The 17980-nt window shown below is 35.5% G+C and overlaps 4 protein-coding genes across 6 annotated transcripts; 2 read left to right on the top strand and 2 right to left on the bottom strand.

Annotated features, from left to right (window-relative positions):
• Positions 1 to 9: 9 nt before the first annotated feature.
• Positions 10 to 1275, bottom strand: LOC101203471 (hypothetical protein). The gene is made up of 2 exons (XM_004139891.3): positions 880 to 1275; positions 10 to 477 (listed from the first exon to the last, which is right to left on the bottom strand). Exons 1-2 carry the CDS (start codon positions 1121 to 1123, stop codon positions 257 to 259), a joined length of 465 nt encoding a protein of 154 aa, XP_004139939.1. The 5' UTR covers positions 1124 to 1275; the 3' UTR covers positions 10 to 256.
• Positions 1276 to 1477: 202 nt separating this feature from the next.
• LOC105435790 (riboflavin synthase) lies at positions 1478 to 3336 on the top strand. Of its 2 annotated transcripts, none has more exons than XM_011658649.2 (2): positions 1478 to 1637; positions 1891 to 3336. In XM_011658649.2, the coding sequence occupies exon 2, from the start codon at positions 2273 to 2275 to the stop codon at positions 3107 to 3109; it is 837 nt and encodes a 278-aa protein (XP_011656951.2). In that variant the 5' UTR covers positions 1478 to 1637; positions 1891 to 2272; the 3' UTR covers positions 3110 to 3336. The 2 variants fall into 2 exon arrangements, with proteins under 2 accessions (XP_011656951.2, XP_011656952.2); XM_011658650.2 differs by having other exon boundaries at positions 1498 to 1637; positions 2261 to 3336.
• A 4101-nt stretch (positions 3337 to 7437) lies between these two features.
• On the top strand, positions 7438 to 8332 carry LOC101203720 (cell wall integrity and stress response component 1). Its single transcript, XM_004139892.3, has 2 exons — positions 7438 to 7818; positions 7957 to 8332. The coding sequence occupies exons 1-2, from the start codon at positions 7702 to 7704 to the stop codon at positions 8098 to 8100; spliced, it is 261 nt and encodes an 86-aa protein (XP_004139940.2). The 5' UTR covers positions 7438 to 7701; the 3' UTR covers positions 8101 to 8332.
• Positions 8333 to 9688: 1356 nt separating this feature from the next.
• Positions 9689 to 16833, bottom strand: LOC101203963. 2 transcript variants are annotated; one of them, XM_004139893.3, is made up of 8 exons: positions 16505 to 16831; positions 14974 to 15114; positions 14697 to 14789; positions 14501 to 14627; positions 13916 to 14025; positions 11299 to 11379; positions 10408 to 10487; positions 9689 to 10298 (listed from the first exon to the last, which is right to left on the bottom strand). In XM_004139893.3, exons 1-8 carry the CDS (start codon positions 16793 to 16795, stop codon positions 10079 to 10081), a joined length of 1143 nt encoding a protein of 380 aa, XP_004139941.1. In that variant the 5' UTR covers positions 16796 to 16831; the 3' UTR covers positions 9689 to 10078. The 2 variants fall into 2 exon arrangements, with proteins under 2 accessions (XP_004139941.1, XP_031743227.1); XM_031887367.1 differs by lacking the exon at positions 11299 to 11379 and having other exon boundaries at positions 16505 to 16833.
• Between the last annotated feature and the right edge of the window lie 1147 nt (positions 16834 to 17980).

The raw sequence follows: 17980 nt of genomic DNA, 5'->3' as shown, positions 1-17980 counted from the left end.
CATTTAAGATGTTTAACGTCGCAATATTCTTATTTCTAATAGTTCAAAAGGGAACTGGAAACAACTACATCATCAATCCATTAAGCTTTTAGTATTGTCTTCATTTGATTCCTTCTTATTTTTCTTAATGTAATCAATTGTTCTACCTGCATAAACTCACATGCATGATAAAATTACAACAAAAATACTCATAGCTTCTCTTAAATATAAAATTTAACTCAGAAAATGATTAGCCCAGTTGAAAGATTAGGCTGTATCAAAATTCTAAGTACATTCTGTAGGCATCTCGATCCGCAGAATAGTATCCTTTAATCAAGCTATCAACTTGGAACCCAAGTTTCTTGTAGAGATTCATAGCCGCTGTCCTCGAGGGATCAACATGAAGACCTATACGCTGAATGTTTCTGGTTCTGCACTTCTCAATGGCTGCCTTCAGTAGTGTTTCTCCATGACCTTGTCTCCTACACTTCTCCTTCACTAAACTTTGTTTCAAACCACATGCCAGTAAAGCAGAGAATAACTCTTGATTAGCAAAAAGGTAAACAAAATTTCGAAATTAACGCACAATTTTCCATTCTTAAAAGCTTTCCTTGAATCCCCAGATGGGAAAGGGGGAATAATTTTTCTCTCAGCCCATCTATCAAACAGGTTATGTGTATAAACAGGTTGCAAAATCCACAGAATTGGTACCGATTAAGTAAGTAAGCCAAATTGCACGGTTATAGTTATACTTGATCTAAATTAAAGTAAATAATCTACAAGGTGAAGTAGAAGCAGTAGATAATTCAAACATCCGTAGAATTCGCATTCAGCACAACATACGCAATATCTTGAAAAGGTGGGCATGAAGAGAATTTAGGGGAGAAGACAAAAGGGAACCTGCGAGTTTGGCGATAGTAGCGTAGAGAGAAGAGGGCCAAGAATACATGACATAACCTACGACTTCTCCATGTAAGTCCAGGAAAAGCAATCCAGAATTCTGTTTTCTGAGTTCTTGGTCGAAAAACCTGGCAAGAGACTCGTGTTTGGGGAATACCTTCTTCTCGAGCTTAACGACGTCTTCCACTACCTTAGCCCAGTTGGTGGAGTTTCTTCGCAATTCAACGATATCCCCACTGTTCATTGGTGAGAGCTATGGCGTCTCTTCCTTCTTCAGAGACGAGGGTTGGCGTTTCAAAACTTTCTTTCTTTCTTGATAAAATATTGTGGTGTTTATATTAGAAGAATGAGAGAATAAATACAACCGAGGCTTGTTTGATCGTGGTTGGTGGTTCAAGCTTTGCAACTTCAGCAGTTGTCTGTTTAAAACGCATCTTGATTGCATATTTGTTCTAAACTCAAATTAGAACTAAAAACATTGGCAGTGCCCAAACCATGAAATTGGGAAGGGTACAAATTAAAGGACAAGATGGACATTAGCAAAAAGTTTAAGGGCATAAAAGAAAAGTTAAATTTTCTCCTCCATAACATTAGAATCTAGGGTTCTTTTTTCTTTTTTTCTTTTCTTCATTTACTCTCGCAAACGCATCACCCACACCCACGTCAAAAGGGAGCATCGTTCACACCTCACAAGCACAGCCCCCTTCGCCAGTTTGTGCCAGTTCGTTCACAACCCACCTCATCTCCGCCGCCCACCGGTAAGCTTTCTTTCCCCACTTTAATTGCTTTCAATGTTCTGAAAGCTCTTTCTGTCCTTTCTCTGCCCATGTGAAATGTGATGTGTGAAAATTCTCTACTTCTAGTTTAGCAAAATTTCCCGAGGGAAAAGCTATATCTATTTAGTTCTTTCTATGAGATTGTGGAAGAACAACAATTTTAATCTTGTTGCTTAACTTCTAAAATTCTTTTATTTGCTTTCAAAATAAAATCCCTTTTATGTCTAAAATACAGAACTCCACAACGAACTGATGGAACCAGACATACGGTTCGGTTCGGTTCGGTTTGAATTATGATAAAGGATTTACTAATTAGAGTTGAAGTACAAAGAAAATCAACAGCGGTCGATGTGTTTGCTCTCTTCTCTTTGACTTTCTTGGAGTCGAAGAACAATCCATTTCCATGCCTTTGCCTCCTCAACAATCAACAATTTATTAATCACTTTCTTCTCTCACCACTCCCACGTTCTATCTACTTCCTTATTTCCTTCATCTTCTTCCTCTTCTACTCTGCTTTCCTTTCAATTGTTTTTATTATTGGGTTTTTGTTGCTCCAGTTTTAGGGTTTTCAATTCCAATTTCTCACTCTACTTGAACTGAAACAGAGTCACAAAGAAATGTCTACTTTTTCTTCCCTCTCTACTGCTACATCACTCTCCAATATCCCCAGAATGCTTCCTCCAATAGGGAGTCTTCATCTCCCATCCTCCCATTTTTTCCCCAAGTTCAATTTCAATACCAAGACGTCTCTTTTCACTCTATTCACTTCCACCCACAGGCCCCAACTGTGTTACAAATCTCGCCCAAGGGCCTCCGTTCAATGTCTTTTCACAGGCATTGTTGAAGAAATTGGCCATGTTAAAAGCTTGGGTATTAGTGAAAATGGGGGATTCGATTTGGAAATTAATGCAAAAACTGTTCTTGAAGGTGTTAACCTTGGAGATAGCATTGCTGTCAATGGAACTTGTCTTACTGTCACTGCTTTTGACCACCAACTATCTGAATTCAAGGTGGGGTTGGCGCCTGAGACGCTCAGGAAGACTTCATTGGTGGAACTCTCGCCTGGTTCACCTGTGAACTTGGAGAGGGCGGTTCAACCAATCAGCCGAATGGGTGGCCATTTTGTGCAGGGGCATGTGGATGGGACTGGGGAGATAATATCAATGGATCTTGAAGGGGATTCCTTGTGGATTAAGGTGAAGACATCGGAGGCTTTGCTGAATTACATTGTACCGAAGGGATTTATTGCTGTGGATGGGACTAGCTTGACTGTGGTAGATGTTTTTGATGATGAGAAGGCTTTTAACTTCATGTTGGTTGCTTATACTCAGAAAAATGTGGTCATTCCGTTGAAGAAAGTTGGACATTTGGTGAATTTGGAGGTAGATATTCTTGGCAAGTATGTGCAAAGACTCCTCAGTAATGGTGCCATCAAACCCATTGAGTCTCCATGATCACAAAGCCTGGAGGGAAAACAAAAAAGGTCCCAATAGTTGTAATCTCAATCTTCTTCTGCATAAAGTTTTTCTCCTGCCTCGTTATGTTTTTAACCATCATCAAACTTGAGACTGGGAATGAGTAAATGATCTGATGTTCTACTGTCTTATTGTCTCTGTTGTATTAAAACACGATTAGACGAGGTGACTACTTCTATTATGAAATTCAACCCTTTTTCAGTGAAGTAACGCTTAAACCTTTTTATGGGATTAGGGAAGAATAAAGGGTTTGATGTTCTTGATAGAATCCAAACTATATTAAAATATAAAGGATCAAAGCTTAGGATATGAGCCAAATAATATGAGAAACTTATACCCTCCCTTTCTTGAGATCACACTCAAGTCCTATATCTATCGAACCAGTTATTGTCATTGTTTCTTTTGAAACACGGCTAGGTCCATGCTACTATCTGTAATATTATGAATTTCAACAAAAAAAAATTCAGCTAGGTAATGCTTTTACTCTTTCCATATTTTGCTGTTACATACTTCCGGGAAATCTGAGTAGAATAATTTATCTCAGCGCAGTCATTTTTCGATATTAAGGTGATTAGATCATGGTAGATAAATAACCAGCTGAGACTCCGGATGTTGAATCAGATGAATCGAGGCAGGTCAATCAGTTAGAACAGCTCAAAGGAGACAACTTTTCCAATCAAATGAAGACGACTGACCACGTTACTATCTTTAGTGCCTAAACTAAATGTAAGCGATCATTGATATTGTGGTGAAAGATCTCTTATCATAAGGTGTACGACACACAATAAATGCTTGAAAGAACGATCTTCAAGCGAATAATTCAGAACAGACCTTCAAACGAATAATTTAGAACGACCTGCATTAAAACATACATTCTATTTGTTTATGGTTGTAATGAACGAACTTCTTTGGAGAATTCTTTATCTATACCCAGGACGAAATAAACTGAAAGAAGTCCGAAGTGATATGTTTGCTGGAAACTGAGAGAACAATTAGAGAATTGGAATGTTTGACTGAAAGTGAATAATTCAGAGACGCCTTCCATTACTAGTTACATACTTGAGATATCAACAACATTGATTGTTGGTGGTAGAATGTTGGTGTTGCATTGAATCTTCGATTGTTGAAGGTAAGAGGAGGGGAAGTTAGAGTTTTTTTTTCCACAGGTGAAAATTATCAATAACCAAGTTTGTAAGAATGGGTCATTCATGTTTTTGCTATGATCACTTTCCACAATTGAATATATATATATATATAGTTTTTCTTTTAGTTTTTTTTTTTTCTTTTTTTGTTGATTAACTTTACTTTTATCTGTTTAGATTGATAATACCCATTATCCAATCCAACCGACATTATTTTAAAGGAAGCATGAAGTAGGCCAATTTATTTAATCTCTATATCAAATTACAATACATGAAGACAAACCATGAAAGGTGATGCAAGTCTTTGTTGAAAACACTCAATCAATTAAATTGTTTGATTAAAAGGGTAACCGAAACTGAATTTTGTCATGTTTTTCAATTACCCAATTCCTAGAGTTCTTTCGTTATGAGGTTTCGTCTACACTTTGTTTCCTTTGAAAAGAATATCCTGTAGTATATTATTTTGACCATGAAAAAAAAAGAAAAAGAAAGTAACCCATCTTTGCTTATTATATACTTTTATTTCTTTTAATGGATAATCACGACTGTATGGCATGTGGTGAGATACTAATCTTATAGGACAAGTCATCAACTACCATGCAATATTTAACATTGTAAGATATTAAAGAAGAAAAAAAAGCAGTTTATTTTAATTGGTTTCAATTTCCTTTTAATTTACGTAGTATTATCCTTTTGTAATGAGTGTTGGATAGGAAGATTATTGGGTTTTCTTAAAAAAAAAAAAATTATTTATGTGAGGCTGTGAAGAGGCCAGATATATTTGCAGCCAATCTAGTAGTACTATAGGGTTCACACAAATCAAAGGATGGAGTGATCACAATTAGTCGGATAGGGTGTGGTTAGGGAATGAGAGGTTGGTTTTTTTTTCTTCATTCTAGTTGGTCTAATATGAAATGTAATGGATATTCTAAGAATTTAATTAGGCTTGGGTTATGCATGAATCAATGTAAATTCTGTGGAAATTCAGTAGGGAAGTTGTGTTTGTAGTTCTAATTACTTGTGTCATTGTAGTGGATAAAGGTAGTAATAGAATAGTGTTGATGTTGAGAGGCACATTTGTTTTACATCAAAATAAAAAGGATGCAACGTCGCATCTATCTACTATGGATGTGTTTGAGAAAGATTGGGAATATTCTAATTAGTCTCAGGCTGACAAATGTGAGGTGTAAACAAAGTTTCAACCAAGAGAATGGGAGTTTTTTATGGCATACGTAACTATCATTTTCAAGACAAATTTTAGATCTTATCAATATAGTCGTTAATAGGTTCGGATCAAGTTCTATTAATGCTATTAGTATCTATCATCACTAAATTCTGAAATCTTGTTATATTTTTATAAATATTTGAAAATGCTCATTGTTTTTATAAATATATAATCTATTAAGGATAACTGAAGGTAAAGTTAGTAAAGAGTTTATATTAATTTATGATTATATTAATTATCTTTTTTAGGAGGTTTAAATTAATCATAACATAAAGTCTAAAGTCTAAATGGATACACTTATTAATTTAGAATTTCAATTGATAAAACAGTAAAGTTTAGGTTGTAAATTTATTTTTAGAAATTTGAGTCCTTGACTTTTAAACATGGTTTTCATTTGGTTTCAACGTTACATTTATAGTTTAGTTTACTTTAATTAGTAGTATGTTTTAGAATGTTAATTTTTAGGTTGAGATTAAACTTTTAACTTAGATTTTTCACTAAATATTTATTTTTCTGTTCTTAGATTAACCTCTATTAATTAATTAAAAAAATTATAATTAAACAAGTTTTATTATTTCTGATGATTATTAAAATTAAAATTAAAATTTCATTCCATAGTTATTTAAAATTAAACTTTTAAGTCAAAAACAAAGAAATGAATATAGAAGGAGGGTTAATAGTATAAATTTTTTGATCTTAACAAAATTAAAGTATCCTAAAATCTAAGATACTAATTAAGACGAAACACAAAACTTGAACCAAATTAAAACTAAATCCGTACCCAAGGGAAACAAATTCCCCTAATTTCATTTAGTGCAAGTCCAATTAGCTCATCAACATTATAAAGACTTCAAGACTTAAGGAGGGAAAAAAGGTCAAACTAACATAAAAAGGTGAAGCACGTGTCACATTATAAATATTCCACGAGAAAAAGAAGTCATAAATGCTTTACAATGACATCAATACCCTCAAAGAAATCACTTAAGATGTCTCATCATTTTCCTATTTTATTTGTTTTTGTTAAACAACTCTTGTCTTGAGAAACATTATTGTTTTTTTTTTCTTCTATACTAATACAATAAATATATTAAGAAACAAAATAAAATGAAAATGCATTTCTAGAAATGTGACAGAAGGTTAAGTGAAGAATGGGAAAGTTGCATGCGTGCCTAAGATGATAGATGCTTAATAATTTATTTAGATCCATAAAATAGGATTTAGATCAGAATGACAAAGAATTGTGTAATAAATACATAATTAATTGATTTGATTACAAAATTACGGTAATAATTGAATCTTGAAAAATATATAGTTTTTAAAAAGGACACCGACCATATGATTATAAAAAAAAGAAAAGAAAAGAAAAAAGGGATGTGAATTGGTCCACTGCTGCGGTGGCTCCGCCGTGCCTTGTAAAGATGTAGGAGGCGATGGGGAAGATGGGGAGGTAGTGAAGGAGATGGATTTACGTGGTTGGATCGGGACCATACACGCGGAGAAGAGTAATTGGATGCGTAAGAAATAATTGGACGAATGAGAGTAGGGCCTGACGCCTGAGGACTAACTCCTAACCGCTCACCTCGAAAAAATCAACTTTGATATCCCGCAAAAGCCTTAATTTTGTAGCCATATTTACGAAATTACACCTCTTTTGTTGCCTGTCATTTTCTTCTCTTTCAATACTCTCATTTTACTATTTTACCCTTCCCTCTTCTCTCAACTAATTTATTCTAAGCACCTTTCTTTTATATAAATTATTATTATTATTTTGGTTTAACAAACGTGTAAAAAGAATATGTTTGATTAGAAAAGGTGTTTATTGGGCAGTAGAGTGGAAAGGGTTGAGAGAGAGAAAGGAAAAGAAAGTGAATAATGGTGTAATGCAGCTGAATTGACACTTTTAATAACATTCATTAATGTTTCCAAATTGATAAAAAGTTGATATGGAAATAAAATAAGAATAAAAGGTAGGGTGAAAAAGGTAATTTGAGGAGATGTAGAAGAGGCGGACAATAGCCGCGCCAATTATTAGTGAATTACAAAAATTCCACTCTCCACATATTAATATTAATTGATTATTTAGTTTATTTATACGCCGTCGCGTCGCTGGTTGCCTCATCAACATTGCCTTCTACTTTTCTTTTCATTTTCCCTCGAAACACTCTCTAATTCTTTCTTCTTTCTTCTTTTTCTTTTTTTTCATTATGAAGAAATCAGGTTTCATCGCCGCCTCCGTCGCCGCCGCATCCGCCTCCGCCGCCGTCGCCTCCCCTTCTTCCTCTACCCTTGTTTGCAACCCTAAAGTTCTATTCCCTCGCCAGGTAACCCTTCTAAACCAACGATTCATCATTTTTCCCTCTTTAAAAACATCCTTCCTTTAAGATCTTGAACCCTCAATTTTTTTGTTTGATCCTGTAAATTTCTTGCCTTTTGAGATTTGGGAAGTTTTAATTACGCAGGAGGGAAAGGAAGGAGAGAACTCATCTTCTTCTTCTTCTTCTTCTTCTTCTTCTTCTTCATCATCATCGTCTTCCACCGATAAATTTGCTCCTAAATTTGATGGATTGAGATTTATTGAAACTCTTGTAACGGCTCATAGATGAACTCCGCCGGCGACGGTGACGGTCGTGGCTGCATTTGCGGAGAAGCTTTGTATGTTGCCTTTTTTTTTAATTGTTGTCAAAAGAAATGATAGATGATAGGGAATATTGTTGAAAGTCTCTTATTTTGGACATTAAAGAAATACTAGTTTTTAGTTTATATTTTTCATTATTGTAATGAAAATTTAGGAAATGATGGAATGAAGAAAAACGTGTTCTGTGGGGTTTGGGGGAATATTTGTGTTCAAAAAACAACTTTTGAAGAAAGGGGGTGACTTGTACATGTAATATAAAGAAAAACAAGACTTTTCATTTTCAATAAGCAAAAGAAAAGTTTGATTTTGCACTTGGGTAAATTATAAACATGTTTTAAAATGTTCCTTTTCTTTTTTTTCCCTTTTCCTAATTTTGAAGTTTTTCTTAAACAATTTAAATTTATTGAGGTAACAACACATACAAGAAGTATATATAATGGCAACGAAATAATAGAAAATTGAGGATGTGAAAGGTTGAGAGTAGAAAGACGACAAGGATATGATACATTAGCATGATGCCATGATGTGTCTTTTTAATTTTTTTTCTTCTCATGTATGTAAGCATTTAAATTTGCTCACTTAAGCAACCACGGTCTAAAAAAGTTCAAATATCCACCATTATGAAACATTTTCTAAGCATAGATATTAGTATAAACCCATCTTACAATATTTATTTAATACAGTTGTCAAAAGGTGGTATGGTTTACAAAATGGGAATTGATATATCGTTGGAATCCGTAGGTGTGGAATAAGTGAAGGGGTTTGTGGTGTAAAGGATGTAGCAGTGGGAGAATAGATGTTTGGTCCATTGCAACTAAACACAATTATGACACATTTTTAGGATGTTTGATTTAAAGCTCACCTACTCTGACTCTTTGATAAAAAATAAATTTGGTTTTCATTTATATGGGACTACACAACAATTTTATCTTTGCTAACTTAAAAAGGTGCTAACTATAGCCCAACCCTTTCTAATTTAAAACCACTCCAACAGTATTTGTGGTTTAGAATATTTGTCTACTAATACAACCCTTACAAATTTAGAACCATGCTAATAACAGGAATTTTATATTTCCATTGTTTTTCATTTAGTAATTAATAAATATATAAAATGTCACACTTCAAGATTTAATAAAGAAAGAAAAATTCACTTTCTTTAAAGCTTTATTTATAAGTAAACTAGAAGAGATAGGAAGAGTACAAGGAAAAGGCAGATGATCCATTTATGTACCGATTATATGAAATTGTACATCTACATTCATCTTTGTATATATATCATCTACTTATTCAATCATTCTTTGTTACGTGTCAATCTCATTCTTACTATTTTTTTTTTAGAGCATTCATTATCCTTTTTGTATGAGATTAAACTGAAATAAAAGAAGAGATTATATTTCAAAAGAAAGAAAAGAAAAGAAAAGAAAGGGAATCTCCTCTGCTCAATTAGACAATGAGTCACATATATCAAGACAACATGGAAATTCATTGGATGGACATAAAAGGAATAGGACAGTGAGGAAAGGAATTTGGAAGTAAAGCCACCGAAAGCAGGAAAAAAAGGGAAAAAAAAATTTATAAATTTATACCCTTCAACCTTTTGAGTTGTATCATTTTAAATCAACTTTAAAAATTATATCAATTCAAATCCTAAACCCTAAACTAATATTTGTGACAATTTAAACCTTGAATTTTTATAAATGTATCAATTTAAACCCTAAATTGGAAACCCTCAATTTTGTTTATTTTCAAAGTAAAACAAAGTAGAGGGTTTAAATTGACACTTGTAAAAATTTAAGATGACAAGGTTAATGTTTTGATATCCTAAAAGTGTAATGAAAAGATTTAAATCAAGCCGCTTCAGAAGGCGTCATGTTAGCATGGTTCTACCAATAAAATCATAAAAAAATTTCATGCACCTCAGGTGTTTCAACTAACATCGGCTTCGATTAGCAAAAACTACTTGCATGTCTTACTTTACGGGTGATGGACCGCCCCATCCGAATACGTCGAGCAGTGAGAGCTTCTAACAATACTTCCAGTGCATCTTCCAATGCTTCACCCTGTTTTTCGAATTCAACAGAGCTGAACTTTGGAACGAGTTGAAGCTCAAAGAGTAGGCTAGCTGCCGCTGCAGCAGTGCAGGTACGGTCCCATGATGGTTGAGGCCTTCACATTCAGACAAGCTCTTATCAGTCAATATTATATAAAAGAATCATACTTTTCCCCCCAGGACTCGTGAAAACCCAGCTATATATTGGATAACTTAAATTCTTACCTGAGTTTATGCATTGCAGAGGAGCCCGTAGACAATGATATGCATGGAATATCCTCCCCCCAAACCAATATAGCTTGCTCCTACATAATTTCAACAATCATCACATTAGAATATACTTCTTATAGAGTAGTTTCCAAAAGTTTGGTCCATCTCAGTCGGAATATCAACCACACAGTGAACCTAAGCTATCAATCAAGCATCCAAATCTGAAAAAGGAACCAAAAGAACATTATGAAGGTTCAAACTGAATTGACGTTTTTCTTTTGTTGATTTCACGACCTCCTAAAGGACCATGATACTTGGAACAAGGACCTATTGTTGGGATGTTCATTTCATTGTAGCGATGGGGGATATTTGAATATAAGAGCCAACAAAGGCATATGTGATAGCAGTCCATCAACTACGGGAAATGAACTGATTGAGGCCCATTTCTGTTGGGTAGTGCCATCTAAAAGTACGGAGTTTATATTTATAATTGCTTTCATTGACAAAATCTCCAGAAACCAAGATCCTATGGTGGTCCAACTTCATAAGATCACCCTTTCAGAAATCATGGAATAAAAGAAATTTGAGAATCCTTCTCAATATTGCTGACAGATGGGGGAGCTAGATGGCCGGCCTCGTTTTGGAGTACTCGAAAATTCTGTCCTTGTATGTCATGTGGCTTATATTGTTAAAAATTGGTAAATTTTGGTTTCACATTTGCTTGGGGTGGATTTCCTATCTGACCATGCTTCTGTTAAATAAAATGAAATGGTAAACAATTAAGACATCATCCTAAAATTCAAAATCCTGTCCTTGTATGTCATGTGGCTTATACTAATCAGTCATTTTGTCATGGGAAAAACATTGGCTTAGAAGACATAAAACAAAAATGCTACATAACATTACCTTAAGTCGGTTGAACATTGCAGCAGAGTTGCTCCAAGTACCGTCAATCAAAATAAAATTCAGAATTCCATCTCCATCAGTCTATGAGCAGAATCAACAAGAACATTATGACCTTGATCAACTGGAAGAACAGAAAATTTTACAAAAACAGAAGCATGGCCAAAAAAACAAAACATCATCATTCCAGAATACAAAGTATGTTATTTGAAACTGTACGGATTGAATAGCTGTGCCTAGAAGTTGATAGAACACCAACTTTGGATGATTCTTATTTAGTGAAGATGCCAAGAGCTATTACAAGGAATTGGTTTATCACCAAGTCTCGAACAAGAACAAAGACAAATAGCAAAGAACAAAATGGAAACCTGAACCCCTCTCTCTGCCTTTCCTATCTCTCGAGAAATAGACAACCATCCCACACAATTTTCACACCTTCACTCCCCCCAACTCCCTCTCTATTTAAACCTTCCCCTCTTTCTAACCAACTGTGGGTTGCCTTAGCAGCTATACTTCCCATTACACATGCGCTTCCTTTGCTTCCTCTCCTACTGTACTGCCCATATAATAGTGGCCTAACATTTCTCTCGTTCTCCAAATCATCTTGTCCTCAAGGTGAAAATGTGGAAATTGCTGCTGAAAATCATCACAAACCTCCCAAGTAGTTTCATGAGGAGGTAATCCTTTCCAACTAATCAGTACTTCCCACACTCCCATTGTAGGATTCTTCCGGTATCCATAAACCTCCTCTGGTTTGGTCACCCACTCATGAGTTTCAGACAAGGCACCATGTGTGCTGTACCTCCAGATGCTCTCCTAACACTCCCTTCAGCTGTGAGACATGAAAGACTGGATGTGTAGAAGCTGATGGAGGTAATTCCAATTTCTATGCCACTGGTCCAATTATTTCCAGCCCTTGATATGGCCCAACAAATTTTGGAGACAGTCTTTTGTTCCTCCACTTCCGCAATGACACTTGTCGGTAGGGGCAAATCTTCAAAAATACCAAATCTCCCACCTGAAACTCCACATACCACAGTTTTTTATCTGCAGATTTTTTCATTTTTTTCCTGAGCTACCCGTAAATGTTCCTTCAACACAAAGGTCACATCCCTTTCCCTGAGTGGTTGATCAAGGGTAGAATTAAGAGTATTAAATCTCCATAATAAATCAACGGAGGAGGTAATCATCCATGCACTGCTTGGAATGGGGTTAGGCCATAGAAATTTGGTACGTGGTATTGTACCAGTACTCATCCCAATGCAACCATGATAACCTCTCCTTTGGTCTCTCCACAAAAGCAACAAAGGTATGCCTCGATGCTCCAGTTCACCACTTCAATCTGGCTATCTGATTGTCGACGATAGGCTGATCTTCGATTCAGTCATGCACCGAACAATCTAAACCTTTCACACCAAAAATTTCTAACAAAGACCTTGTCACAATGAGATACTATGGATTTTGGAAATCCATGAAACCGAACCACTTCCTTGACAAACACTTCAGCCACAGATTTTGCCGTATAAGGATGCTTCAGAGTAAAAAAAATGAGCGTATTTACTAAGTCAAAAAAATGAGCGTATTTACTAAGTCTATCCACCACCAACAGTATAACATCAAATCCTCTAGCCTTTGGTAACCCATCAATCCAACGTAATGTCACTCCATATGGCATACAGAATTTCCAATGGCATCAACAAACCCACCGGAGATAAAGCCAAACTCTTGTTACACTGACAAACAACACATTCTTCACAATATTTCTTTACATCTCCCTTCATTCCCTCCCAGTACAGCTCCCCCGTCAAACGTTTATAAGTTCTCAAATAACCCAAATGTCCACCAAATACCGGATCATGATATGTATGTAATAGAGTAGGCAGTAAAGCTCAAGAATTGGACATCACTCTACCTTTGTACTTCAACACTCCATGATGTAGAGAGAAATCAGCCACACTCTCTTCATCCTTCTTCAGTCTATTGATGATTTCCTCAATCACAAATCACTCTCCACCTCTTCTTTAATCACTGCCATATCCAACAGAGCAGGGGCTGACAAATGAGTTAAGTGCACCAACAGAGGTAGCTGAGATAATGCATCCGCAACTTTATTCTCCAACCCCAGTTTATATACTACTTCAAATGTGTAACCCTAACCCCTGTCTCTGCCTTTCCTATCTCTCAAGGAATAGGCAACCGCCTCACACAATTTTCATAACTTCACTCCCTGACTCCCCACCTCCCCGCTGTTTAAACCTTCCCCTCTTTCTAACTAACTGTGGGTCCCAGCCATAGCAACTATACTTCCATTACACGTGCAATTCCTTTGCTTCTTCTCCTACTGTACTGCCATATAACAGGTGGCCTAACAGAATTCTTCCATAAATAATGTTCCACAGGTATATCCAACCATAAAGGTCACACATTGTGGGAGAGTTAATTCTAGCTAACATTGAGTGATGAGTATATACTTTCATAATGTGTATATCCAACCACCATGTAGTCTATACTTGCATCATTACCATTTAATAATATGTATAAAGTAAAATTCTAGCTTCACAGTGAATAATGAGTATAATCACAAAGGAACATTAACTACACTGCTTCAGAAGGTATGTACCATTTGCTGTGTGTTTTCTTGCTTAGTTGAGAGTTCAGAGCCGAAGGCCTCCTGAACACCTTTAGAAGTTGCATTCTTGTTGGGATAAAGGCAACAAACTTTGCTTCTACCTGAATAATATTTGGAAAATCACAGTAAACAAAAGAAGAAAATAGTCTACATGCCATAAAACCTTTCCTAATGAGTTATTACAGTGTGGAAACCATACAACAGTTTATTGATGATAGCCACTGTCCATATACATCTGTTAGATATCCAAACACAAAGTAAATGCTGAAGAAAACTATATTTCAATTTAATGAAGAAATTACATAAACAAGAAATTTGAGACAGTTGCACCCTTTCCTCTTGATATCTCTCCCAAGCTCTAGTTAACTTACCAAATGTCTAACTCCTTCCTTCCCCACTTTATAGACACTCAATATCCTAATAAGTCAGTATTCATGGATTCAAAATTTCAGTGTAATATCATAAATTTCTTAAAGAAATACTTATCTTCTTAGACCTAGAATAAGATAAATTTAGCTCTTGCTATAGTAAATAAAGCTATAGGCTTGTTAAAGGTTACACAAGGAATACAGTTACCTGCGGACTTGAATGCATTCCACATAATTTCTTCATGTTCGGAGATACCATAGAGGGACAAAGTTGTGGCTTCTTTACCAAATACTTGCAATAACAACTTCCCTGTGTTGTTCTGCCGCAGAAAATCCTGAACAATAACTCTAGATAAACTTCATGTCATGTTTAGCAGATGAAAGAATCAACGAGCAGTACAGACCTTTGGATGCATATATAGCCAAAACCGTGCTCTATCCCATAGAGAACAATGTTTGACTCTTGAACACATACAATCCTCAAAAGGCAGCCAGCACTAAACAGATTCAAAAGAACACAACAAAGGCAGATATGTTACATAAAGTAACAATAAGGGTCTTTAGATACTAAAAAACCTATCAATTCTTAATAAATGCATTGAAAAAACACATTCAACAAACTGGTCGTGTTAATATGAATAGAACCCCAAGAAATACAGAATCATTTAAGATGGATTATACCTTTTGACAAAGATAATCCCTGCTCCCAAGTAAGCGACATGCAATTTGTCGAGCAGAAAAGAATTGCAGTTTCTGCTCAGAACTACCTAGAGCCTGATATGTAGCTCGGTGTTTTTTGTCCTCCTGAGTTTTGAAATATCCCTGAAATAATGCCAAAGATTAACATTAACAAGGCAATCATTTGCACAATGAATAAAATAGGTAGCAAAATATATAGCACCACGGTCTCATGGTTCAAGGAATGGTTATCTAAACTTGATTCGTGTTCCACATGTTTACTAACCAAAAAAGATACTGCAGGAATAGTTCTGCCATCTCAGAAGCAAGGAGAATTACCAAGTAATATGAATGGAACAATCTAGGGGACAAAGTGATGAGGCATCACTTTGCCCAAGAGAAGAAATACAAAAAGACCTTCCAATCTATAAGGATGGAGACTATGCAGTAGTTACAAAAAAATCCTATGCAGCGAACTTAAAAATGTTAATACATGTTCACAAAATGAACCAAAATTTTGAATTTAAAATCTTTGCAAATAATCCCTGAGGGCCTTAACCAAAGAATCCTAGTTTTGCTACATAAAAAAGGACCTCATGAGATTTAGAAGCCAGCTTCTGATGTCTTAAGATTGGCACCAAATCAACAAAAAGTTTGCAAAGAAGTTTCCAACTTTTAGTAGTAAAAATAAATACGGTGGATAAAATGCAGTCTACGGTTTCCTCACAAGAGCAGGATTTTTTGCAAACTCATGGAGATATAGATAGATACAAAATGTCTTTTAAAATCTTTCTGCGCATTAAGACTCCTAGAAGGCAAGGTCTAATGGAAGAACTAAGATTTTTAGGGAAGTTTCCATCACATATCTGCTTGGCTAAATTCAGGTTTAACTTACTTTATCTGTGGGTCAAGTTGAAGATTAGGTAATTTACATGATAATTTCCCCAATTTTCAAATTTTCAGGAACATTAATAATCATTCTGACTTACCAAGACAAGCTCCCAGCTTGAGGAAAAACTGAGCTGAGCATCTCAATCCAACTTTCCTTTCGTGTTGGACAATCCATAAAGTTTATTTAGGGAACGAGTTGCAAGATGGGTTAGAATCCAACCATATATCTTCCGACTACCCAAGTCTCCTGCCAATGCTAAGTTAAAAAGTGATCCTTTTTCCATGAAAGACCTGGTTTTACTTTTAGAAATGTCAATCCATCCCAAGGATCAGGGAAATTACTACCAGCTGCTGTTTGGTGGACGAACTGAGATTATCTAAACTCTACTTCTAATAAGTCTCCATATGACATTCACTTCGTTTAAGAATTTCCACAACCATTTTGAAAGAGAAGACATGAATCAATCTAAAATTCCAAGTTGCTGTTTACTCCATTAACAATATCTAGATGAGTTGATTGATTGCAAAGGATATAGAAACAATAATTGAGTATAGAATTCAACAAAATCTGTTGCAGTATCAACCAAAAAGAAACAAAGTAGAAGAAGAGGCGAAAAACATATCCAATGGGTATGTGGCACACCTGAAGTTTGCCGCCATTACCACCAAAACTCATTTGGGCATCAACAGTTTTCTCCAAGACCTTCAATTCGTCGATAATTTCCGTAACCATGGTGGGAACAGGAGAGGTGGAGCCCCAGCCCTGCCATTCCTGCAAGGTGATCGGAGTTTCTGTTGGTTTAGAGGTGGAAGCGGAGGTGGAGGTGTAGCCGTCGGGGTTTCTGGTGATGGAATCCATCTGGGTTTTGATTGAAAAGGCGCGAGACGGATAGCGATTGAATGTGGGGGCAAAGGCCCTTAAAGTTGACACCATTGTGGACTTGTGTCTTCCAATTTCTTCACTTCCATTTTAAGCTCACAGTCAGCTTAGCCATTTCCTTTGACCTTTCCATTGTCACCAAATTGGGCCATCAACACATCGGGCCATAAAATTTGGATTAGGCTCCATTCGGGAAGATACCTTAACTGCCAAAAATAGGCTAAATCAATTTTACCATTCATTTTGAAAAGGTTCACTTTTACCAACTCAAATGTCTAAATTACTCTTATTTAATTTTTACAATCCATTCTTTCTCTTATTTAAGTTTCCGCTTCTACTCCAGTGCCGTTTATCCTCTCCTTTGGTGAACGTCCACAAGCTATGGTGTGTTTTAATAAACATGAAAAAGTTTTTAGATTTTTTTCTTTTCTTGTTATTTTTTCCTTTGTCACATGTTTGGATTTTAGTGCTTTACGATGGTACATGGGATGGGGAACGAAGAAAATATGAAGGAGGCATGTTAAAAAGTATTGTTGTTAGTAAAGAAATAACACATAAAGATTTATATGCATAATTATATGACTTTGTAGAAGTTGACTCTACAGAGTTCGACATAACAATATTATACATATATGAGATAAAAGTGAAAAACAAAGCTCCTCCATTTGAGTTAAGAAATAATTGTGATTTAAAATTTTATATTCTTAGTGAAAATTCATTGAAGGTCCCTCTATATGTCTCATTTGATCATAGAACTAATCAAAGCAAGAAAGTGTTCAACAAAAATTACAATTCAGTATCCGGGAGCAACCAAGTTCATAACTTAAACCCCCATCCTCCAATTGCAATGGATACATTAGATGAGAATGAAGTTCATATTGGTGAAGTTCAAGTTGGCTTGTGTGATAACATGATAGGGACCACTTCAGCTATATGAGAATCATACGAGTCATATAATTCAAAAGATGAACGAATCGCTTGACATCCCACAATATAGAGATGCTCCTACAAAAGATTCCAAAGGAAAAGCTAAAGTTCACTACAACTTCTCTAGCTAAAAGTTGAAGACAAAAAGGAGGGATTGCTCTGAAAAAAGCTCTACAAGTGAGGAGTTGGATGTAGGACAAATACTTTTTTGCAATAAATATTTGTCAATGAGATTAAGTGTCTTGACAATGAAAAAAAATTCAGTTTGTAGTAAAAAAGTCTACAAAAAATGTTCTTTTTGTTAGATGCATT

The sequence above is a fragment of the Cucumis sativus genome, chromosome 6 (assembly GCF_000004075.3).
Source record: "Cucumis sativus cultivar 9930 chromosome 6, Cucumber_9930_V3, whole genome shotgun sequence".
In the NCBI taxonomy this organism is placed as follows: domain Eukaryota; kingdom Viridiplantae; phylum Streptophyta; class Magnoliopsida; order Cucurbitales; family Cucurbitaceae; genus Cucumis; species Cucumis sativus.
This window is presented reverse-complemented; position numbering and strand designations above follow the sequence as displayed.